Source organism: Geospiza fortis, unplaced genomic scaffold (genome assembly GCF_000277835.1).
Source record: "Geospiza fortis unplaced genomic scaffold, GeoFor_1.0 scaffold231, whole genome shotgun sequence".
Taxonomy (NCBI): Eukaryota; Metazoa; Chordata; class Aves; order Passeriformes; family Thraupidae; genus Geospiza; species Geospiza fortis.
Window position 1 is genome coordinate 3,542,860 of NW_005054351.1, and position 26,391 is coordinate 3,569,250.

At 38.3% G+C, this 26,391-nt stretch overlaps 1 protein-coding gene across 2 annotated transcripts in view; it reads left to right on the plus strand.

Annotated features, from left to right (window-relative positions):
* RBMS3 (RNA binding motif single stranded interacting protein 3) overlaps nt 1-26,391 on the plus strand; it is a 692,310-nt gene that overhangs the window by 559,979 nt on the left and 105,940 nt on the right. Inside the window, exon 12 of one of the 2 annotated variants that reach the window (XM_031058909.1) lies at nt 25,196-25,218. The exons of the other annotated variant lie outside the window; for it this stretch is intronic. Within the exon in view, the coding sequence (XP_030914769.1) occupies nt 25,196-25,218 (23 nt within the window). The remainder of the gene's footprint in view (nt 1-25,195; nt 25,219-26,391) is intronic. 2 annotated transcript variants of the gene reach the window in all.

A 26,391-nucleotide genomic window follows, 5' to 3' on the forward strand; every position in this document is an offset into this window, starting at 1 on the left:
AAGTCTGTGTGCTCCATGGTCACATTCCCAGTTGTCTCAGAGAAGACACATCATTAAATCCAGTATTAAAGTAGAATATTCTTACTGAGCCTGCTTGAGACAGAAAGCTACATGGTAAAGAATGACAGCTATAAAATGAAAATAATTTTCTTTTTTTAATTTTTAAATAATCGGAAATGTACTGGTTATTCAACATGAACAATGCTGTACATCAAAACAGGGGTCTTGATAAGATAGTTTATTTTACTACTTGATTATTTACTTCTCATTATCTCATTTCAATAGATACACTGAAATTGGATTTTAATGGCTATAACTTTTGATGCTTTCTTAAAGGACATGAATCAGTTCTTAGTTTCTTGAGGAAGAAAAGATGTCCATGTGCAAAGATTGTCTACTCTGTTTCTCTCATGATTGTTGTTGTCAGATGGAATTTAGTTGCAAGGATTATTTGGGAAGTGACTATATTAAGGGTTTTAATTTACCTGAGTGCTGTTCAGATGCACGTATAGCATAATGCAGCTTGGGAAAAAAATCATTGAACCATTAACTGAACTCACTCAGCTATGCAGGAGGTATCTGTAAGATCCCATTTTGTCCTCGAGTTTTGGGAGGCAGATTTTGTATCTCTGAACACAGGTAGCTAGAACTTGTCACAGCATATTTGGTCCACATAAAAGAGGCTGTTTGTGCCTTGTTATTAGAGTAGGTCACTCTTTAAATCCATAATTAAAAGATTTGTTGTATTCATTCCTCTTCTTCTTAAGAAGCCAGGGCATAAACATGATCACCTTAGCAGTGGGGTTGATTCAAGGGATCATTTATATTTTATCCAGTGCAAAAAATTATTTTCTCCTAGTTTCTTCTTCTTGTAGATTCCGATTAAGCTTGTACTCAGTTTCTTCATCTGTGCTATGAACCTGTATTTAAACCTCTCAGCAAAGACAGAAGTGTCTTGCATGTAGCAGGAAGGAAAATCAAGTCTCTTAATGTACTTAGAAAATCACAATTATAATCTGAAAAGGATTGTCCCAGTATCTCAGTAATTGGCATGGAAGGAGAATCATCTCTAGTTTATTGCTGTGACCTCTTTATGGATATCAGTTAAAAAACAAAGAGAACATTAATGGAAATATACAACACTGTCTGTTACTAACTCTGCTGCTCAAAGGCCTGATCTTAATGAGAGCAAAAATGGATCAATACTTTTAGGGTTAAATTACATTGATTTTGGATTTTCAAATGGATTTCTTTCAGGTGTGGCAGTGAACTGAAAAGGTTTTTTGCATTTTTGTCCTCATCTCTCATCCAAGCACTAATGTTCTGCTTCAGGTTTACCAGCTAATAGAAGGTTGCATGAGGCCCATCAAGAAAGAAATCAACCTGGCTGTTGGCCATGTGCTACTGGCCTGAGGCAGTGGGATTATGGACCAGACAAATCATTTTGGCAGCTCTCCTCCATCCCTGCTGTGTTCCCCAGCTGGGTTCCCTGAGATGTGATCCTGGCGATGTGTCACCATACATTCTGTGGGACATATGTTTGTGAGATCAGTATATTTAGAGGATAAAATGCTCATGTGCTGCAGGGGTAGTTTTGTCTGGTTACCCAGTCATAATAGAAGATCTGGAGTAGGTTGCTTTCACATGATGTTGAACAGCCCATTAGAAGGACTGGGCACCATAGCTCTGGGTTCATGTCAAGATAAAGTTATACCTTACCTGACTTAGTTATACCTCCCCAAAGAGTTATCTCAAACATTAATTTTGAATAGACAGCTCTTTTTCAACTATTTTTTTTTCTTGACAAATGAGATGTAAATGCAGTTGAATTTTTTAAACTTGGTTTTTGTTTTTGTCAGGTTTGGGGTTTTATTATTGTTCTTGTAAGTCAGAAAAAAGTTACAAAAGAATAAGTGCTGTGTACCTGTTTGAGCCTAGCCAAGAGTCACACATCTAAGCTAGCCCAGGCCAACAATGCAGCAGGAAAGCAATGTTACAACTGGAAGGAAAGGAGGGCACACAGGGCACTTGGGAGGCTCTGTCCTTTGCACCTTCTGAAAGCAAAACCACATCCATCCTTCTTTGACTTTTTAACTTCAATCACTGTTGTTTCTTAAAAAACTGAGCACTTGTAGCTCCATACCCCTCTGCTTCAACCCAGTGACAATGTAAAGGTTATTTTCTGTCTCTTGAAACATTTTGATGGTCAGTTGTGTAGTGCCTAGGTAAATTGAGCATTGCTGTGTCTGTGTTAGTGAATCATTCTCATTAAGGGGCCTTCTCTGTTCAACTCCTTGGCTTCATTCCACTCCAGAAGGAATTGCTCCACTCTCTTGCTTGCTCAACTAATAAGCATTTCATGATGTTCAGTCTTAGATTTACAGTACAAAGTAATTGGTTGTTCCATAAATAATTAGTTAATGTCTTAGCATTTCTTTCAGACTGGGAAAGCACAGTCATCTGCAGAAATCTGCAAAATCTCAATTCTTGGCAGATTCCATGTCAACTTCATAAATATTCTGAGTAGCTTTGAATGATTATTATTTTAGTGGGTTTTATTTGTGAGAGGTTTTTTTGTTTTCCCTTTATTAGCATTGCTTCCCTGAGATAAATAGACCTGCACAGCCCAGTGGGTGTATTTTCATCCTATAGAGAATTCAGCCTCATGTGAAACTAATGGTATAGGCCCTGTATGACCATGCTGAAAGTCAGCAATAAATTCTGTATTGCTCTAAATCTCCATCAAGATGTGAAGAGCACTACTAATAATGCAGGTAGCTCTCTCTCAGTCTTTCTGTACTGCATCTATTTTTGATGGTGAATAGGAGACTTCATATGAAATCCTGCTAATTTTTGACATTTTGCAATCACTGAATTAAATTAAAATTTCCTAGCTTGTCTCTCAGTAACAAGATGGCTTCTGTTTGGATGGGCAAGTTTAGGGAATGATATTTACACAGTTTTTTGTTCAGTATCCTTGGATGTTTTTAAGTAATTAATTTTCTCTTTCTGAATGAATGCAAAAACCAAAAAATTCCTTACTTTTCTCTGGAATTTCACAGGAACATGCCTCAATTGCGGTAACTATCCTCTGCTCATATGTCCATTATACTCCCTCACAGCATTTTCTAGTTGTTACAGTACTTTCTAGATTTAATTTTCTTTGCAGGTACTTTGTGTTGTCAGAGGTCATTGGGCCAGTTACTTTCTCAGAGAAAACTTAAAGCAAGTGAGACACATGGATGCTACATTACATGGTCAAGAATCTTCCTTTTCTTATTGCTAATTTAATTACAGATATCTGACCAAAAAAAAAAAAAAAAAAAGAAGAGGGAATTGGGAATTATTATCCTTGTGTACATTAAGAACCCCACAAGTAACAAGTGACTATCATTTTTATACTGACTTCTACTAGAGTAAGAATTCTTAAATAGAAAGAAATTATCTGCAACAATACAGATGTATTTGCTAATACCTCATATCTTGCTGTAATCATTACTGGCCACGCGCCTTTTGTTTCTTCTCTTTGAAAGTGTTCCAAACAGTGCATTTTTATGCACTCATGTCACCAAAATCAATTGATATTTTCTGCCTCTCTCCTTAGTTTAAATATTTCTCTTAGGACATCTCTCAGGTTCTTGCACCACAGAGAGTAAATTCAAATAGTTAACCTTTGCTTCAGAGAGGTAGACTTAGAACTTGGAATACTCTATTTAGAGCAACATGTTTTCTAGCATATTGTGCCTTAAATGGTAGTGAAGGAACAGTTTCACAGTTTCACAGTTTTTATTCCAGTTGAGGGTTAACTGTGTACTAGATATTACCATTTTCCACTGTTTTTCTCTTAGTATATGAACAAATACTATCTTTCTCATTAGCAATACTCTAAATTGCTTTTCTGAGTGAATGAACTTAAAATGTTTTGTTTGATAGCTTTTTAGACCCTGTCTCTTGGTGTTCTATTTTTTTTTATTTAATTCTCTGTTCATTTATATAGATAAAACACTGAAAAACTCTTCCAAATATTTCTTCTTGGGGCATTTGCATAGCTGTCTGTATATATGTATATGTTTTTGACATTTTAAACTAGATAAAACAGCAGCTAAAACTATAAACCAGGTATTGGTTTGTAGAAATCTTAAAACATTTGTTGAATGCTACAGAGAACTCCGAATAAAGGGGATTCTGCTAGATTTTCTACTGGTAATACTCAGTGAAACTAGTTTAAAAAGAGGTTTATCTTTTACATATTGTTATCCTCAAAATTTTTCTTTCCCAGATTTTCTCACTTGTATTCTCAGTTCCTTTCATGTATATGATGTTAATGTTATCTGAATCTTTTATATTGTCTAACTGAATTCTAAGAATTCAGGTTTGTAAATACTTCCATTGTTATCTGCTGACTGAGCTATATAAATTCTTCCTCATTGTATCACAAAATATGATCCTTGTAAAGACCTTCATAAAAAGTAACAGTTTAACAAATTTTCTATTTATTTTTCCCATTTCCAATTTCTGGCTGTCATTTTTTATGGAATTGCTGTTATCTTTCACTTTCTGTGCTCCATAAATGCACAAATTCAGCTCTTTGTTAGCAGAAATTTCTTTTACATCTCAAACCCTCTGAATATTCTTTTAGCTTCTGTTGGTTTCATCTTCTTTGCAAGTCTTCATCTTTGACAAACAGTTAAAATCTTGAACTCCTCTTTGAGTGTTGGTGGTGACCATGAGGCCTCTATAGCCCCTGTCCATCTTTGGGCCCCACATTTTTCCCATGTTTCTCAGCAATATGCAGGTTTCTCTGACAAACAGTTCTGTGCAGAATGGGCTCTCTGGACCTTTTGCTGGGGTTGTGTTGGATGTTAAGAGGTGCCTGGGTGGTGTGTACCACGCTAGCTGGTCCTTTTCTTGGACGTGATGTGGTGTGATAGCCTTTTGTAATTTAGTTGGTTTCATTACTTAAGGCGAAGGCTTGCTTGTGGTATTGGCCTCACTTTTCCTATCCTTTTGTACTGGGAAGAGTTCATCATAGATAGAAACCGACCTGGATTGCTCCGGTCTGAACTCAGATCACGCAGGACTGTTAATCGTTGAACAAACGAACCCTTAGTAGCGGCTGCACCACTAGGATGTCCTGATCCAACATCGAGGTCGTAAACCTCCCCGTCAATACGGACTCTCGGGGGAGATTGCGCTGTTATCCCTGGGGTAGCTTGGTCCATTGATCAATTATATTGGGTCTGGGTGCTATTAGCACGTTGAGGGGTTGCTCTCAGTCTAGAGGTGTGGTCTAATTTTTGGAGGTTTTGTTTTGCTCCAAGGTCGCCCCAACCGAAAAACGCGGACCAGTGGCTTATGTGTCAGTGAACCCGGTGGGTGAGTGTGTGATTTAAGGTGGTCGCTGGTTTTGAAGTTCCACAGGGTCTTCTCGTCTTATGGGTTTATCCCTGCTTTTGTACAGGGAGATCAATTTCACCGATTGCCTGTAAGAGACAGTTAAGACCTCGTTTAGCCATTCATACTAGTCTCAATTTATGGGACAATTGATTGCGCTACCTTTGCACGGTTAGGATACCGCGGCCGTTGAACGTGAGTCACCAGGCAGGCATCACCTTCAATACTTGTTTAAGAGAGGGTCCTTCAGAAAATAGTTTCATTTTTCAGATATCACATAATGTTTAAGATCACATAGACTTTGCAGAAGATGGTCATAAAGATGGACTTACTAACCAAGAAACTGCAGAATGGGTACGGAGTTACTGGAAAATATAAAACCTTTTGCTTAGAAAGCAGTTCCCTGTTTAGATCTCAGTGACTTTGGTTTTTGGCTCGTGCAGGTTTCAATGATGTGGCCAAAACCTCATCACTGCTCCATGTTTGCCCTCCCTTTTAGACTCACAGCTGTCACACACCCCCAGCACAGGCTCCTGGCTTTACCCTCCTTCCAGTACTTGGTTGAACATCATTTGTAGTTAATCCAAGGTGTACCAACTCTTCAGCAATAGATTTCCAATAGCTTTTGACTTAACCTGAAATCAAGTGTTTCTTGGACTTTCAGTTTTCTTCCTTTCAGACAGCCTTTAAAACTGATGATACATGTTTTTCTTCATGACATTCTTAGGAATTTCAAATGTGAAGTGTGTAATTTTGTTCCACTGAACAGGATGGGGTTCTCTCTCTTTAGCTCCTTTGGGTTTTTTTTAATTTCTTCAGAATTAAGTTTATGTAACCTTCAGTCATCCTTACTGTGCTGACATTGCTGTAGGTGCTTCTGGTTCCATATCACATATTTCCATGTCATGATGCAAAGATACTTTCCAATTTCCTTGGTCTCTTGGATCTTAAAGATCGTATATACTTTAGATTCTTTAAAGGCAAGGGTGATTTTTCTAAAAAAGAAAAAAGAAAAATTCCTATCTGTTCAAAATTTTATGTCATTTCCATTTAGTTCAAAAAAGACTCCCTTTGGTTAGGAGGATATGGAAATATTTATTTACTCAGTAAACCCCAGTAGTTGGTACACACTGATGTCCTGGAGGAATGAGGGCTGAACCAATTTGTATTTTAGATATTAAGAAGTATGTGTCTATGTATCAGTGCTAAGCCATGTAATTTGAGCTCATGAGGAAAGCTGCGTGAGAGAAGAAAAAATGTTGCCACCATCTAAAGCCTGCTTTTACAAAAATACATAAAGTTGTTGATGATGGGGACAGTGTCAAAAATGTGAAGTGCTTTATATTTATGTTGGGTTTCATTTGATCTTGTACTGGTCTGTAAGTTCCTAGGAAAAGAAGGTATCTTTTTGTATTTCAAAAAGCTATATGATCAAATACTGAGTTTTGTAATCTAGCTGTGTAATTAGGGAGAAAGTATTTTACAGGGTTGGGGTTTTTTTATTACTTTGTAACAAAAAATGCATAAGATCAGTTTGTGATATCACAGTAATTCAGGTCATGATCTATAAAATAGCATTACTGCAGTTTGGATTAAAATCTTCCACATGGTTTATAAGAATGAAAGTTAGAGAACAATATGGCATATAAATGAGAGAAGATTATTCCTTTTTTTTCTTCCTGCCACAGGAACAACTGTCATATCTTTCCTAAGATTTCTAAAAGTCTGCAGCATAAACAGAACTGCGTTCCTTTCTCATTCATAATATCTAGTGACAATGAAGTCTGCCACAGTTTATCTAAACTAATTTCATTATATACTTTTCTTTTTTCTTTTAACTCATGGGCATTATTTGCTGTTAAGAGTGACTGTGTAAATCTTCTAATTCAGAAAATCCATTCCCTTTATGTGAAATGGTGGATATATTTGCTTAAGCATAAAGAAGTCCCTTCTGTATGCTACTGCTGCATACCCAGCACAGCTGAGAGTGTGTGCACTGAATTCTGTCTTGCCTCATACATCAGCAGGAGAAGTGTCGACAAGTTTCTGGTCCGGGGACAGTGCTGCTCCTCAGATGCGCCTGTAAAATCCAAGACAAGACAGACGAGTTGCGCAGGTGTTATGGCAGGCAGAATTTATGAGCCAGAAAGATTCACAGCTTGAATTTCAGATTGTTTAGGTCTAAAGGGCTGCCAATTTAAAACAAACAAAGCAAATAAATAAAAAACATGCAAATCAGAGCATGAAACAATGTGGAACATTGCAAAGTTATTTGTACGTGAATCAGATTTCAGGGAGCAATTCTGCTTTTGCATCAGCTGTGGCCAGCAGTGGCACAACTCCTCCTGTTTCTTCCTCTCCTGCATTACTTTATTAGTCCCTTCAGGACACTTTAAATGATGGAGTACATCTGCTTTGCAGACCTTACTGCTGCAATATGGTGTTGTCACACCTGAGCCAACTAGTTTAAAAGTCATTTAAAAAGCCAATTTGAGCAAGGCTGAGCACAGACTAACCACTTGAGCTCATAGTGTGTTATGCTCAATAATAATAATACCCAGCAAGTGGTTTGCATGATCTCATGTTTGGTTTTTTTTAACTGAGGAAAATTATTTCCCTTTCAGGGCTTTCATAGAAGAAATCTTCCTTTCCTCCTCCCTCCCTCACACTTTTCCACTTGCTTACACATTGAACACTTTTAAATTTGAAGTGTAGAGAAATTTATGTCAGAAGCTTCAATCTTCTTTACTCTTACCCTGTAAATTCCAATTAAGCTGAACAAAATAAGTTGTATTGGAGCTTAACGATGGGCAAATAGATATTTTTTGACACGCTCCTTTGTGCATCTGTATTTCAACCAGAAGTGGAAGCCTCTGGGAATGGACTGTTCAGATGTCCCAAGAAAATTGGAGTATTGAATTTTCACATGTTTTGGAACACCACTGTAACTCAACAAACATCCAGGAGAGGTGCCTTGAAGTGTCCTTGGGTGGCAGACAGCCTTATGGAGGCTTTCAGCTGGATTTGTCCCATCAGGGCTGGTACAGAGAGTTTTCTACAAAGACATTTTCATTGGCAGAGCATGTGAAAAATTTGGTAGCTGGAAAGAGAGGATTTGTATCCAAGCTTCTGAGTACTTGTTTGAACAGAAATCATCCTGCAGGTGCTTGGTGTGTCCTTAAGCATTCTGGGAAAAATTTGGTGCTGATGCTTTTAGGAAGGACTCGGTAGTGAGAAAGAGGGTGTCACTGGACAGGGAAGACACATATAAGGGGAAAAATTACACAGGGCCTGTCCTCCCTTTGTAGTCTTGTCTTTCTGCCACACTGTGTCCTTCCCTCCCTCCAAAAGTAAAACTGTCCCTGGCACCAGAGGAGCATTGAGGACTCTTCTGCAGGCTTTTCCCCTGAGCATGAAGTGACATGAAGTGTCTGAAGTAGTGAGTGAAGATATTTCTGTTTGAGATTCATCCTGACAAAGAAAGATCAGTGGTATCACAATAGTAGTTTCCATATGTTTTGAATACCAGAAGCTTCTCTCTGCCTTTCCTGTATGTTTTGGGTACCTTAAGGTATTCAAATAAGTATGCAAGGAGCTTCTTGCATACTTGAAGTCTCTCTTTCACCCTTCTCCTTGAATGGTGCTGCAAAACATAAATAAAAGTAAGTCAGCCTTGAAAGCACTGGAGGAGCAGAAGGCTAAGATTCTATTTGATTTTGTATTTGTTTGTCCCAGCAACGATGTCATTGTGCTGGTCAGCAGTCCTGAGCAGCTCTAAAAGCCCCATTTCTTAGTCATTTCTCTGAGCCTTTCTTTTTTGAATGGCAGCATTTGATCACAAGATCATAGAAAGGTCTTTCCCAGGTTCAATCACAGGAACTTGAAAGAAGGGCAAAGCAGCCTACATTTTACTTGGGCTGCCTCAGTGTCTATGATGTGTCTGCAATTTATCTTCTACAATGTAAGAGACATCAAGAGGGAGGGAAAAGGTGATGGATATCTGATTTTACATTTGTCCTTTTTGTTAAAGCTCATTAAAGCAGCATTTTATATGGAGCCTTTACCCTACCACCCAGTATATAATCTTTCTGTATATAGTATTTTTGGAACTGCTGCTGTTCAGCAAAGAAAAAGAAACCAAAAAAAAAAAAAGAGGGAAAAAGGGCAAAGGAGTAATTTAACTTTTAGATTGCACGGATATGGTAGGAAAAATAACTTTCAAATGCCAAGTTTAACAATCCTTACTTTACATAAGACTTTTACATTTCAAAAAATGCACATTTTAATGACAAAAGAAATCCCCTCAAAACAATTAAAAAGGTATATATCCCAGTTGTCATGGGTGGCTGTTCGGTTACAGTAATATATTACTGAATATAATCAGCATCCTTCTCAATTAGGTTATTGATTGCACAATGAATTCTGAGCCTTCTTCTGATTCTGAGCCTTTTTTCCTATTTTTCCTTCCCTTTCCCTCTTCATTTTCTTTTTTCCATTTTTTCCCTCACTCTTCCCTTTCTCCCATCTTCTTCTTCTTCTATCCCCCTTTCAGTAAATACTGTAACTTTGTGACCAAATGTGAAGCTTTTTAGTTCAGAGCTTATACTATTAAAATATGAAATATGTATTCAAATTAGAAAAATATGACCCAGCAGCTTCCTATCTGTATTCTTGTCTGGATTTCCCTTTCCAGCCTCACCCATGGTAACAGCACCATGAATGAGCACCTGCCCTTCAAAGAAATTCTTCATCAGCTGAATTTTACATTACAGTGTAATGAAAACCTCAGCATTTGGAATTTTCAAAAGAAGCCTGGTAGCATAGGAGTAAATATATTGCAAGAGCCTGCATTTCACTGATGTAGGAGTTGATGTCATTGGTTATTTTCATCTCTAATTTATCTTATTTCAGACAAGCCTCAAGGGTGGCTCTAATGGAAACCAGGGAAAACTGACCTGGATTCTTTGAAAGCATTCTTCTTGAATGTGAGCAGTAGCACCAAGAAATTTACCTTTGCCTTAGGAGGCTTTAATTCCAGCAGGTGTGTGGTGGATACAAGTTTGGGTTGAGCAGTTCATTTGCCATATGAGTTATCTTTACTTCAGCATACTGCGTGAAATGTAAGAAGAAATAATCATTAAAAATGATTAATCATTAACAAGTTTGTGTGTGTGTGTGTGATTAAGGTGTTGGTAGGCAATTTTTAATTCATATACGTTTTGCCTGCCCATAATTTCAACCAAAAAGTCCTTTTGTGTATAACATGATCCACGTTGCTGATACAGCCTTGTGTATTAGGAACTGCATCCAAAGTGGGATTTTGTTTCAGTGCTAAGAAAATAAGAGCTGTAGATATGAAATAATAGTTGAAGGCGGGAAATATGGAAGATATTGGGATTGGGGTGTGCCTTGAATTTAAAAGGATTTTTTCCCAAGACATTGCTTGTTTGCTGGCTTTGGAAGAGTAAAAAATATTCAGCACCCCTAACAATATACATAAGGGGTGGTCTGAATCAAGATTCTGCTGTTCTCATCGTTTTGTGTGATCATTGACTCCAGAAGGTTTTTCTGAATGCCAGAGTAGTGACATAAAGGAGGCTTAGTCTGTAAGTGTGTTGCATATTACTCCTCTGGTGTCTGTTACTAATTTAACATTTTGAGCATTTTTTGAATTAGTTTGAGTGAGAGGTATGTCAGTCCCAATAATTTTCAAGATACTTAGGTATTGAAGTCTTTTAGGCTTAATTAAAACTATTGACTATTAATCAACATTAATGTAACCAAGTGTATGAAAATTAATAGATAGAGCCAGACTGTCAGACCTAGGAAATAAAACTGTTTCTTCATCCAACAAAAACAACTGGGAAGCTGAAAGCTTCTATTTGTCACACAAGAAAGATCAGCTTAGGGTCAGGAAAAAGATCCACCCTTCCTTTTACTCAAGAGTTTCAAAAAGATGCTAATTATATTGATTTTGATAGTGTTTTTGTTCAACAGATGTTCTTCTCCTAGGAAATACATAGGGACCACCAACATACTTCAAACAGACCCCCAGAAAAGAGCAGTTACCACATAATGGCTTTCAGTCATCACTGATGTGTCTGAATCAATGGCTAATTTGTTATCTCATTACCATTTCTCATGCATCAGATCCTGTACCTAGCAGTGAACATGAAAACTGCATATCTTCCAATAACAAAAACATATTCTATTTATTTTGATGCTTCTAACCTTTTGCAGGGGGAAAACAATATAGGCAGAGACTAGTGGTAACTGCTGTGCAAGATTGCCATTGTAATTAGCCCATTTCCCAGGAACACAGTGATTCCCAAGCAGTCCAGTCTCAATCTGAAACCTGTAATAGTGCTCTAAGGAGGTATTGGGAAAGGCTTTAGCCAGCACAAGTACATTTAATAAAACTAAGTGTGGCTGTCAGAACTTACAAACACTAGTTAAGAAATCAAAGTAACTCTGTTATCTAACACAGCTGATGGATTCCAGACTGGGGTGGTTTATGTGCAGCTTCTAAGAGGGATGTGGCAGGGGAAGATTAGGCAGGGGAAGACACGATGCCAAGTTCATTGGGATGTCAGTCCTACTACAACTATGAGCAGAGACCTTTGGAAACCAGACATCATGCTTTCTGTGAGGGAGTTCAGCTGTTAGGAATACAGTATGTTTGGGCTTTGCTTTAATCTACATTTTAAAATTTCTTGTAGTGTTTCTTAAACTGCTGCTTTGTTGGTAAGAACTGGTTTAACCCGTACAAGCAACTACTCGGGAGACAGCTGCCTGCATCTCACTTTCCTTGCACCTTGCAGAGAATATCTCGATTAATCAAATGGTTGTCCATCACTCTTCCCTGTTCCCAGCAGGCTTAGTGCAGTGTGTCTTCCCTGCAGCTAGCATTGCCTTGCTGTCACCATCTCTTTTATGCCAGCATTTCAAAAATTTCCTCCATGGGTTTTGAGAAGCCTCAGCTGCACAGAACTTCTTGTAAATACAATTCTGCATCTCCATGTGCTGTGCCTGCAGCACTAGATCAGACACTGTCTGCATCTTGTCACTTATCCTCTCCTTAAGGAAGGGTTTTGCCAGATGATGACACAGCACAGATTCCTCCACTCTTGGTAGGCAGACTGGGCACCAATGACTGTAACCTACAGCCTGCCTGTTGTGTCCTTTTCTCAATGCGGAGTCAACACTGCTTAATGTTTTAGCCTGTGACAGGTTAGACAGCAGAAACCTTCTGTTTTCTGATAACCTCTTTTGATAACAAGTTTTTGTCATCGGAGCTAAATCCGTGTGACAGTTACCTGTGTTGGTATATCCCTTTTGTTTGGGCTTTTCAAGTTCTGATACATGTGAAATATGCTGACTTGAATATGCCTTGCATTGTTGCTTTTTGTAGATGAAGATACAGTCCAACAGCCTAGGAAAATCTGAGTTGTGCTCCCACCTGTCACGCCAGAATTGTTGGCAAGCCCATTTTTCCATTAAAGCTGATTCTCTCAGGATTGTGTGTATGTATAAATATATATGGAGTTTATTTTCCCCCTGAAATCTCACTGATGACCTTGATTAAGAAAGGTTTCTTAGCACATACTTAAATAACTGCTATTCAAATTTTAAATAAATGCTTTATTTTTTTTATCTGAATAGCAGTGGTCTCCCGAGTCTGAACCTTCTGTCTATAGATTAAGAGAGTATTTGGGTAAGAGCAAAGTTCATTCTCTAACATCTGCCAAGGTTTTGAATGATGGCTTTTATCTTTGTCTTAAAGACAAATGAAAATTAAAAAAATTTGGATAGATCAAAATCAATTTGTCTGAATTGGTTGAGCAAGCCAAGAACTCCTCTGGATCGCCAAATCTTTAGATGCATATTGACATTCACTTACAGTAAAAACAGTTCTGTTCTTTTTGTACTCGGAATGCTTTGGACATTTTTGTTTGTTCAATATGCATCTCTATTTCCATTCTGTTCAATGTCCCTAATATTTTACCATCTTACAAATTAATTAGCCCACAGAATAATATACAGAAAATCTTTGGCCATTCTTTGGCAGCAAAGGTGATACCAAACAAGAGAAGATATTATGCAGGAAGTTTGGAGTGCTAAGAATAATAATTAATGCATAGCTTTTTCATATACTTTTTCACTAATGGAGCTCAAAAGAGATCTGGTTTTTAATCCTACATCTTAGTTCAAGCTCATTAACTCTTCTTAAAGTCAGATTGTGTTCATTTTGATGGTTTTGATGGATTTTATTTTGGTTTTAGTGATTATAAATCTGTTTTCCTAGGTAATCCATTTTAAGGAATTAATTTTCCTGATATTTTACCATTGTGTTCCGATTTTTGAGAGCACTGCTGCCTGCATCTTCCTTCTGCATACTGCTTTTAATTTGTTGGCATATGCTTTTGTGCTGAAATACCTGTCTTTTGGAATTTAGATCTCAGCTGAGCTGGATAGGGAATTGAGCCATGAATGTTAACATTCACTTGCCTTAGTTCATTTTTACAGGCTTCTGCAATTGAGCTTAGCTCTTAGCAAAGGCCTTGTGTTCCTTTCAAGAGGATATCCTTTTGCTCTTGTGGCACTTTAAAGGTCTGTCCCTAGTATCTGCCAAAACCAAAATAACAATTCCTAAGGTATTTCCTGTTTTCTCGTGTTAAGAGCTCAAAAGCATCTATCAACTTAAAACAGTTCCTCCTCTTCCGTGCTAGCTTTTAAAAGTTGTGTCAGTCTTAGAAACATCCAGTTTTCAGAAAGTCCCCTTGACTTTGACATCCTGATAGATTTTTCTTTTAATATTCGGTCTTTAGTTTCATACTTTTTGCTGTGCATTGAAATTTTTTCACTCCTTCTTGCCAATTTGGAAATCACAAAGCTCTATTCCAGACAAAAAGACAATCTTTAAGATGCTCAGTCTCCTCGTTTGCCAAAATCAGAAACATGCTTAAGACTTTTGCCAGATCCTGGATTTAATTTCCTGGTTAAAGGACTTCACCTTCCTTTTTCTCCTTATTTTTTTTTTACCCTTATTTGCCTTTAAATAGTTTACTTCTTTCCCTGTGGAGTGAGACGGCAGTTCTGAGAATGTCTTTGGGTTTGTGAGCTCACAGGAAGAGGATGCTGGGGAATAAGCACTTTGTGGCATCATCACTGCTTTCCCATGGCTCTTACTGCTTGGTTCAGAGAAAAGATTCTTATCTACTCTATTTATATTCTTCATTATAATAATTAGGTTTTTTTCACTGTATAAAAATAAAAAGGGGTAAGTTTGGAATCTCTGACCCCTAGATTCTAAATAGTATCATTTTAACAGCCCACAAAAAAAACATTTTTCCTCCTGAGACTCTGCTTGTCAGAGTCCAATAATCTCTGATCTGGTTCCTTCAGACTTTTCACATGAGAAGAGTTCACATGAGATTTGTTTAAAGATACTTGACATTATGTGGGGTTGTGATTTAGAAGAGCAGTGCACTAAAACTACAACACAAGCATGATATAGCAATCATTTTACACAACAGAATCAGAATAGAAGCATGATTCCCAGGGCCAGTCTTATGCTGCACTATTATGATGCCAAACATTTCCAATCACTGCAGAGGAGCATGTGGCTCAAAGCCAGCTCAAACCTATTGCTTTTTTTCCCAAATTTCTCTTATTAGCTGCCTGAATGTTATACTTTACATGGCCCTGAAATTTGTAGACATTTCCTGTCTGGTTCAGAATGACATTCACACCCTTTGGATTGAGTCAGGGAACTCCATTTACACAAACAGGTGATCTACTCAACTGATAATGCTCTTTCTCTGAAGCAAAGGGCTCTGTTCCTTGTGGGTGTCATTTGTGTTTGGTTCAGTTCAGCTTTCTTAACAAGGCTGTGCTTGCCTGTATATTCTTCACTGAACTTCATGAGGACATTCCTCACCTGTGCCCATCTCCTAGCCCAAGGATGATGAGCTCTTGGTCAATGATTTTCTGCTCCCATCTCAAGCCGACATTAGTGATCATAGATGTTGCACAGTGAACTTAATGCATTAATCCCATGTATGGCCAGCCCTGTTGCCTGGTCATATTGAGGCTGGGAACATATGCCTAAGGGGAATGCTGATGAGCTCAGAAGCCTCCCTGGGCTCACTTCTGTTGCTTTGCTGTGTGGGGTTCTCCCCATCATCATTTACACAAGCACTGGTGATAACTTCTGTACAAAGACATTGTCTCTGGTGTCCCTTCTCTTAATCTCTTGCCTTTCTTTGTCAAGGAAAGTCCATGGCTCAGTGAAGGGCCTCTTTGGCATGCCACTCAAAGGACAGCAGCCTCTGCTTTCCTTGATCCTGCTTGCTCCAGGTATCCTTGCAGACATGGACCATCAAAGACTACTCTGATGGTCATTGAGAGGGTTGGCCCTGCACATGACTACCAAAGCAACCTCTTGATATCATGAGTTGCCCCACTACCTTACTTCCTGAGCCCCATAGAACCACAGACCCCTCTTGCTGGCACAGAGCTCACCAAGCTCCTCATCCTTGTAGCACTAAAAAAACTTGGTGAGTGCCAGTCCTAGCCTACAAACTGTGGCCAAACTGCGGCCAAACTGCTAAATCTCTTCAACAGGTCTGAGGCAGCAGGACTGTTCAATGTTCTAATGCCAAATGTAGGGTTTTGAAAATATTTGATGTTACATTGGATTTTGTTTTCTAAGATTCAAGTAGCAATATGTGGAAATCACAGCACAAGCATGATCCAGCAATACACAGTATTGCTGTAATATGCAATATTGGACTACAATACAAACCTGATTCCAAGTGCCCATGGTTTTTGGCTCCACCATCACAAAGAGGGACGTTTTCTCTTCATTAAAGAAGTCCCAAACACAGAATAAAAAAGAAGCCTGGACATCTTTAGATGGCCTGCATATTGAGGCAGTCTTATTATTTGTTTCCTAAGAGTTTGCATTCTACTGCTTCTTTGTAAGAATCAGTGTTGCAATATTTTTTTTCCTATACTAAGACATAGGTCCACATTTCAGCCACCACTTCTGAAAGAAAATTCTTTAAATTTCACTAAAATCAAGTCCTGAAGTTGTTGGGGGAGGAGGAGAGCCTGCATAATGCCTGGAGTTATTTGGAGATTCAGAGTCAAAGACTCTAGGGTAATTGTGCGTGACATTTCAGATCTGAGATCTGTCTGCTTCGGGAAGGGGGACAGCTCACTTGAAACATTTCCCAGGATCAAAGCTTTTTCTGGCTCCATCAGGAGTTTCAGGTTTAAATGGCAATTCAGTCAGATGTATTTTGTGCCATCAGCATGTGGATGCCAGCTCAGCCGTGCAGGGACAGGATGGCTTTGTGTGCTCTGGTGGGAAGTTACACCAGTATGTAAGGCTGCATTTGGTTAATAGAATATAAAATACTATATATACTGTGGGTTTTTAGGCACCATGATTGAAGTGAGGCAAAAGCAAAACCATGAAAGTTAATTTTAAATTTTCCATGCTAAAAAAGAGAGAGGGGAAATAGCCTGGATAAGATGTGGGAAATACAAACTATATATGTATGAAGCTATCCTAACCTTTGCTATACTTGTGAACAGTTTCTGTAGTCAGCTTTTAAGCTAACTAGTTTCATGGTCAGCTTTTAAGCTGCAGCCAAAATGTGGAGAGCTTTGGGCATTGTGCATCCCATTTTCTGTGCCATTGTGTTGGAGCCAGGGGTGTCTGATGAAATCTCATAATGAAACATGTGAATGCTTTGAGCAGTTGAACACAGTTCAGCAGAGCAGAGCTGAACTAATGTGGACTGCCTGTTTGCCAGTAAACAGATAATTGCACTCTCTTGTTTAATTGAATTTTCATGAAAGTAAAATAGATTTTGGTAAAGTCCACCATGAAAATGTGTTCTACATGTTGATCCTCTATACAGGGGATCAAGATACATGGGGAGAGGGAGAGTGTCTATCAGATACACAGATAAGGCTTGAGGTTAAATTGTTAATACAATTTCCACATCTCATGCAATTTATGTTTTTACACAGAGGGTTTTCCATTGCTGCTGGTGCTGTTATCAGTAGCAATCTCTTGACAGATGGATTAGAGTCAAGGAGCATTATTAGGCCACAAAAAGTTCTTTTGTTTTTGCAGAACAACCTTGACATGTATCATTCATACGTGGTTAGTTTGCATTTCTTGGCTACCAGCCATTCTAAATGGTAAAGAGCATAGTACTGGACATTATGAGGTTTTGGGGTCTTATTTTAAGAAGGAAAAATCAAAGAATCCTTTTGATTCATGTTATTTCTCATGAGGCTATCATTTCAAAGGCTTGGCATTGCAAGTTATGTCATCATAACCTCCTCTGTTCTCCTTTACTTGCCTCAAGAACAATTTTCTTATGGAGGAGAGGCTGGATATTCTCAACAACATGCCTTCTTTTTGAAAAAACTAAAAGTTTTCTAATTTCCTGAGGTGCTGTTGGCAAAATTAACAATTCCAGTTTGTTGCTTCATTCACAGTCGCTTTCCATTGGGCATTACAGCCTAACTCTTGTTTACAATTCTGGAATTTGACTTTGGACTCAGAAATCAAAAGCTTGGTACTTGCTGCTTCTCTATATGCTGTACAGACTGCATTGAGGAATCAGGCAGACATGTGTGATCCCCTCATAGCTGTTGCCAATGAAAGCTGAAGAGCTGAGGCAGAGAACCCATTGTCTGGTTTTTGGACGTCCTTTTGGTGTAGATACCTAAATTTAAATACCTGAACATGGTTTTCAAATCTAACAACCACTGAAAATTTCACTGCTTAACATAAACTTTGGAAAATCCTGCTCTAGACAAGAAAACAAACACTGTTAATAACAGAAATACGGGATGGAGGGAGTTCTCATTTTCTAATTCCCTCATTTGGTAAAGTATGTGAAAAGAAGACAATTAGATGTTAATGGAGTTTCTAGAATTATTACTGTAACTATTTGGTATAGGTAAAAGCAGTGTTCCAGAATTTTTTGGACCAGTGGACAGCCTTGGTCTTCTATCAGCTTGTGAAAGTTTTTAAAGGTTATCATGGCACCACCTCTTAAATTGAAAACACCACCTGTAAGTTTGCTGTGAAGACTTTGTTCTCTAGTCTTATGGTCCATAAGAGGTGTTATACCATGGTTTGAAAGCACACTGTCTGTAAGGCATTCCTAAAATATCTGGCTTATTTTAATGGTTGTTCATAGAATCCTGATTCAAATGCTAACAGCATATTTTCCTTAATAAAACCCTGTCCTTGTAAGGAAGCAATCTATCCCCCAAGTTAATTTTAAAGTTTCTTGTTCACTTTAAATATTTCATTACATTAATTTTTCAAAGCAACAAAACAAACATTCATCAAGTGAAACTAAGCATGTCACCCTTGGATCTGTACATCTGTTGCTCTCCTACTGCTTTTCTGCATAATTCATTTTAATACATTTAAAGTGTACATCTCATTAAAATTCCTTACACACATTTATGTACACAATTCATATTTAAAAAGGAAAAAAGGTAGGAAAGTTTCATGGCAAGGAGGTTCATCAACATGACTCTCCCTTAGTCTTTTGTCAATTGAATGCATACCAATGAACTGCCTTTAACCACCTACCTCAGCAGACACTGTCACTTGCCTCTCTGAGTCTCTCTGACTCACCTCTTTAGTGCCTTTAGAAAATTCCTACAGGATATTTTCACTCTACTTTTAAAGTCTTTGTTCCTCTTTAAGTGCATATGTCCTCCTCTTCATCTCTTGTCATCACTTCATGTAATTTATGTACACAATGTATCGTGCATCAGCCCTGCTATCAGCCAAGAAAACACCCATCAGATGCTCCGAGGAGTTCTTGTGGGTGCATTGGAGTGCTGAAAAGGATTTTTATTTCTATTCCATTCATCATTTCTTTGTGAGTATTTTCAACCATTGCACTATTTTGTTTGATTTGATTTGATTTCATTTCATTTATTTTAGCATTGTGGAGTTATTGTATCTTTTAAACCAGGTATAGAAAACAAGTCAGTCTGGTAGCTTGAGGTGGCAACCTTTTGAACTTGGTGATTTCTTATTTCAGTGGCTGCTGAAATTTGTTCCTTGAAATCCCTCTTAGGTGTTTTGGATTATGTGTCATTGTTAAAAGCAATCATGAAATGTTATCATAACACTTGAAAAACCTTAAGAAAAGCTTATTACTGTGTAAGAGGACTCAAAATGCTTTGTCAGGGAAAGGAGGATCATATTTGAAAAGAAGATAAAATAAAATGGTCATTACAGGATTACCTTCCAGAATCATTCTTTGGCAATAAATGACATTTTAGGTAAGTGGTTGAAAGTTTCTTTGGATTTTTACATTTAGCTTTTGACATGTATCACTTAGAAACATCATGAGAGGTATATGATAAATGAAATTCAGAAGTAGCAATTGTCTACTTGAATAACCATTGTCCTTTGTAGAAATAAGAGTTAAAATACACTGGAAAAGTTTATTCAGAGTTTACAAGGGAAGCATCTCTTTGCTTCCTGGATGTGATCCGTCAGTCAGCGAGGAAGAGAGATTGAAAGCCATATTTGAGCCCTTTAAGAAGATTAGGTCAGGTGTATTCAGTCACTTTGGTTTCCTTGAAATTGAGTAACAGAAAGTGCAGCTGTGAAGGGAAAATTGGGAGGGTTCCCTTCTGAGGAAAAGTTATTTCATTTTATCCCAATTACCTAGTTCCAAATAAGCAGGCCAGGTTTAGATTCAGCAGTGTCGAATATAGGTTACGAACTAAGGGAGACGAGCTCAGCCCTGCGAGGTGATGGGTCTGGAGGCAGCTGAGCTCCTGTGTTCTGGAAGGCCTCTTCTTGCACCTGAGTGAGCATTTGGTCTCTTTAGTAGCAGGCAACCACAATTTTCAGGTGCTGACTGTTGTGACATTAATTCATCTGTGTTCAACATCAAGAGGAAAAGAGTTTCATGTGGACTCTGTTGTCTGGGTTGCCCCTATATGTATGGGGGTGTATGATGGGATTCTGTTATGATGGGATTTTATCTGGTCAATTATCTACTCCAAGCTTTATCATAACACAACAAACTATAGAACAGAAAAGGTGGAGATTTTAGAACAGAATGGGAGGACATTCAATAATTTATCTTCAAAAGATCTTAGTGTTAGGAATGACTGATGCAAATTTCCTCATTTGTGCTTTTCCTTGGCAGTTGTATGTGCAGCAGGGTTTTGCATTAGGTATGGGGACCATGCCATTTGTTTCAAGACATTTCAGCTACTGGAAGCATAAGAAATCTAAAAGACTGGAGTTAAGTTCACAGGTTGATTTTTCCCAAGTAGTGCTAGGTAATTTCATATGTATCTCACTGAGATTAATGAGTGAGAATCCTGCAATATATTTTAAGAGACTCGGGATGACAGGGCAAATAATGTTTTCTTACCGTCCATTTGTTTCACAGATGTTTACAATTTGCTTCCTAGAATTTTCCTTATATGTGTTTGATATGCAGCATTGTCTGTGGCAGATGGGGCATTGGTCTGATTGGGACATTTCTGGTTTGCCCCAACAGGAACTCTCCTGTCTGGCAGCTGTGCTCATTTTGCCGTTCCATTTTGGCTTGCATAGCGCTGCATACAAGGAAAGTGGGACAAAAGCTGCCAAAACTCTTTCTTACTATTTTTATAAGCTAGAAAACTAAACCAAAAATGTTTCATATTCTGAACTCCTAATTGAAGTCCTAATTAGTCTATGAACCCAAGTGATTTTATGCTTTTTGCCCTCTCACTACTCCTACTTCTATTTGTTCTGTTGCAGCAGCTTTATTTAATTTCATCTTAAACTATCTAATACTTTAATCTCTTGATGTCAGAGACTGGATTTGTCTATGCTGTGGAAAGCTCCCAGAAAAATGAGTCTGGGGACTATCAAGTGCTACTGCAGTGAAAGAAATGGTTGATTAGGCTACAGTCAGGTCAGGGGCTTACTCCTGATCAAGAGAGAATTTCATGTCCCCTTTTATTAAACTTCAATGATGTGTAGCATACTTTGGTCAATAAATAGCATTTTGCTGTTCATGCCCGCTGGAAATAATACATGATGCTGCAAGTATTGATCAAAAAGCTCTACTCTGTTAATCCCTCTGCTTGTAGCAACGTTAAATATTTAGGGATTCTCCCTTAACCCTCTGAAAAGTGTTTCAGCCCTGCAGAGCGCGCTCAGCCTTTCTGCTTTATACATGTTTTACATGTTACTCTTTTTACTTTTCTTTTTTTCCAAGAACATATACATGACAAAGCATTATAAGATGCTTGCACCAGTTTTAAAGGTTTATTACATAAGCATGTTGTGAATGTATACATTGATTGGGATGGTGCACTAATTCAGAATTAAAAAGGAGAATGCCTCAGAGAGAAAATCTATTGGTACCTCAACTACAAGTGGCTGAGTTACATTAAGGACTGAGGCTTACACTGTGCAGAACATTACTGTATTGTGGGATGACAGATAACAAAGGACACATATTCATATCAGGTTTATTTATCCAAATTATCTGAAAAGTATCAGAGTACTAAAAAAAGAGTTATTTCTCTGCTATGTGCTTGCTTATTGTATCTGTATTCTCATCAAAAACTCTCAGAGTTTTGTAGCAGAAGATACAATGAATCATATGGGCTTCTTGTCTCCTGTACTTGCTCATTGACCTCATGTAATCATTTATCCTCGATTTTTTATACTAATATATTGAAGGCAAACTTGATATTGTCAGGCATGCAATGGAATACGCACCAGGAAACCTTCCTTCCAGTGGTGAGGTGACAAATGAAAAAGAAAATAAAAATGGATTTTGCAATTTAAAACATAGTGTGCTCTGGGAAGAATGCATAGCAAGCTATAATGTGATATGATTCATTTCTATATATGCAGGGAAGGATTTTACACAAAAGCTTTATAGGAATTGTACAGGATATTTAAAGTAACATGAAGCCTCTGCTACATAATGGTGCTTGCTTTATCTGTCACAAGCTAGAAGAAAAGTTTAAATACTTGTGCTTGCCCTCTTATCTTTCAGTAAGACATCACATTATGCCTCAGCCCATTGCATATTTAATCATCCTTTGGACCTGGTTGTGTGTTTGGAGGGGAAGGTTAGCAATGAGAGTGAAACAAAATGCACACATGCTTCTCTCACTAAATTGATGAAGATCTTGTTGATACGATGTAAAGAAATTGCATTTTAGATATCTTCAAAGCTGGTGCAAAAGAAGTCAATGCTTTATGTTGAAAATTTTACATGACTTTGAAGGATATTCTCTTCTAGGTGATCAATGCTGAGTGGATTTTAATGGCTTGAGCTTCCGTGATGCTCATTAAAGATAAAACATCCAGTGTTTCAGATCCTTAAAGTGTTCAGTCTTAAATGCCAAAATGGGTGTTAGAAGGGACAGGGTACTTTTAAAAAAGCTAATCTTCATTTAAGTGGTTTTGCAGGGTGAAACTATGAAAATCTGTGCATTACTGGTGATAGATTCACTGGCTGATGGTGCCACCACAGAGTGGCAAAGAATGACTACACCTGCCCCTTTCTTTCATCATGCCACAGGATACAGAGTTGTTCATATTTAGGGCCAGCACAGGGATACTATCTTCTTTCTTCTGTAAGCAGTATTCTTAATCAACAGTATTCTTAATCAACAGATTAAGAAAGCTGGTCTGTCAGCAGTATTCAAAGTAATGTTTTCCAAATACCTCTTATTTTAGCTTGATTCCATTCCTGTATATGAGGAAAATATCCCAGTTCTCCCGGTAAAGATGCAGTAAGATGATCTTTTGGAGTTCCTGATACCTTTTTTACTTAAAAGTATCCTGCTCAGATTAGTTGACTTCACTTTCCAAGGACTCTTGCTTTTCCTGTACGGTGTGTGAGTCTCTGATGCCTAGAAAGAAACAGAGCCCAGATCTCCTGCTTTCTATACCTGGGTCTTAATTTTCAGACCAGAACATATGTTTGTAATCCTCCTAATCTTTACTGACTGCCCTCAAAACAGAGTATAGATCTTGGAATTAGTGAGAGGTGATTTTAGTGTAAATGGTTGGGCCCTATGTTTTTGGTGCTGAAAATATATTTCACTGATTTCTATTGGTGTGTTTTCATTTGTGGCAGACAGGTATATCTGAATACATGATTTATTGTTTTCCATTACATTTTTGAGCTGTTTTTTTATCATCTGTATGTAAATAAATTGTGCTGTCAAAGTCAGGAATTGAACAAAGTTTGCATAGCAGTCATAACCAGAGGTATCCTCAGGTGAATTGTTAAGTGTTCAGGTTGGATGGGGCTTTGAGCAGCCTGATCTACTGAAAAGTGCACCTGGCCTGGCAGGGGAGCTGGATCTGGATGATCTTCTAACCCAGGCTGTTCTATGGTTGTGTTAGGACTAATGACTCCTCACTCTCCATGCAGGGTGGGATTTTATGGGAGGTACAACCACCTTTTGTATCCTCCACAACTGCTTATGGCCATGCATCAGCTGAGGTGGGCGTCCCTAAGTGAGGAAAGCTGTCTCTGCTCTGAGTACAATGATTCATTTTTCTGCACAAAGGATTTGAGGCTTGAAATTTTTCTTGAAATATCTCCTAGTACTCCAGGATTTGACACAAGGAAAGGTCCCCTGCCATACTGTGCTAGGAGTTCCAGGTTTCCACTTTTCACACGTTTTATGGACAAATGATGAAATGCTGGCTGCTGTGCCACTAACCTGGATAGGATAGAAATACAGCACAAACCAATGCATTTATTTGCACTGATTGGTTGGCATTTGTCCTAAGTTTCAGCAGTTTGTCAGTAACATGTGATTACTCTGGGAATTTAGTGGACTGCTGGAACAATTGCAGAATGGTTTCACTATGATGAAGTTGAACTAGTAACAGAGGAGGCCCTGTAGTGGATGGCGGCTTGTATACTTCATCATGCACAGAACAGGCAAAGGTTCCTCATTCTGGAGGGAGAAGATTCCTTTATTAAAATAAAAAAAATGTAAGGGACGTGCTAAATCATAACATTAGGGGAAAAAATAGAGCTGACTGGATGTACACTGCTGTGGAATGGGCTAACAATTTATGGAAACATACTGCAGAGATTAAAATACAGGGGCATGTTATTTTTTACTCAGGGAACACTTGTATGATCAGAATTTTGATGAAGAGCTTTAACTTTTGTAGGTAGATGTTTAGGGAGTGTGTTTGCTGAAATATCTGTCCTTCACAGCCAAAAGCTCTTTTGTGCCTTGTAAGCCCATGAGGCCTGACAGAGGTAGTTTTGGGTCAATGCTGAGTGATTGCATGCTTTCTGGGTCATTCATGTTAACATTTTGATTATAGTGATGAGTTACAAGGGATGAGCTGCAGAGACTGTGATGTTGCATTGGAATGTACTAACTCAGAGGAAGAAAAAAGACATTTTTCAAACTGCAAAGCTTTGAGATAATGTGAATCACATAAACAGATGATCTTTAAAGCAAACTTTCTGCTCTGTGTTGTGGTTGTGTTGTCAGCTGTTGTCCTAAAATCTTGGTGTCCTTCAGAGTTTGCTGTGTTTTACAGCAGCTGTGATCCCAGGAAGTCTGTATGAAATACTAGGATGGGCTCATTTGTGGTAAGGTATGAATCCTTATGAGAGCTCAGTTTCCCCCATAATTCCTTCTTGTGTTGGGAAAATATGTGTGACCTTTGAAAGCACAAAAATGGAAATTGTGAGGAAGAGAGAGGGGCATAATCCTGCATGGATGAAAGCACTTTGCATTGTAACCAGCTCTGTTCTGCCACTTCACCACCACCAGGAGACAAAAGACAAGAGTAAGTGCTCTGCTGTTAAGCCTAAGTGTTATATCTTGATTCTTTTCTGCCCAAAGCACTTCAGACTAAGTGCACAGCTATGCATTATGTTTGAGAGTCCCACTTGATTTGGAATTTTTTTCACGATTTGGAGTTTTTTTCTCCTCAGTGCATCTATACTCTGTGTCTATGCTGGATGTCAAAGTCACTTCTCTTTGTTGGTCAGTGTACAGACCTGCATGATCTGCCTCCAAATAAAATGAATTCAGTGTTCCTTTAAAACAATGACAGGTAAAACCCCAGACCTATCTTTGGCTTTCAGTGAATTGTATAAAACCTGAAATAAATCTGCTACCAGTCACACAGGGCAAATTCACCTTCCATGAACTTGATTTTCAAGGCTTATCTACCTCAGGGATCTCTGTTGCTCATTCCCTCCCCCTTCTATACATAGGAGTTTCATTGATCTCAACAGGATTTCTGTGCACTAGGCACTTTCAGGATATGCAGCAGAGACCTGTGGTGCAGATAAGAAATGCAAAATACTGATTGGAAAGAAAATATGCATCAGAACATGTAGTTCTACCAGAACATGTAGTTAGCTTTTCATATGGAGAGTGGCACCGAGCTGAATTTATGTGCAGTGTAATTTATGTTTCACACCATTTTCAAGCTTCATTCATCTAATACCTCTGTGAATGTTCCAGGTCCCCCCTTGATGCCTTCAGGTGGAGGCTCCCTGTTTAAACATTTGCTAAAATGGGTATCCTGTGGCTATGAAGCATACATGTATATAGTGCAGTCTGAAATTTTGTGTGGAAGAGGAAAGGGGCGTCCTGTGTGTGTTTTAGTAGTTATGAGAAGCATTTCTTTGAGGTAGAACTATATTTCAAAGGTAGTGTGAGGTGCTGGATTAACCCACAATCTACTGCATACTCTTGCATTGTCCCACTAGTGCTTTGTGCAATCTTGGAGGATTAGCTTTGCCACAGAGCAAGTAGATTATGCCTTCCATAAGAGAAATTAAAATAAGTATACGGCTGTCTAGTTTGCAAACTGGAAAAGAATGAATGGCTCTCTGTTATTATTTCAGCCAAATGTGTCCTCTCATACTGTGCAAGGCCTCAAGTGTTTTGACCTGATTATTTTATCTC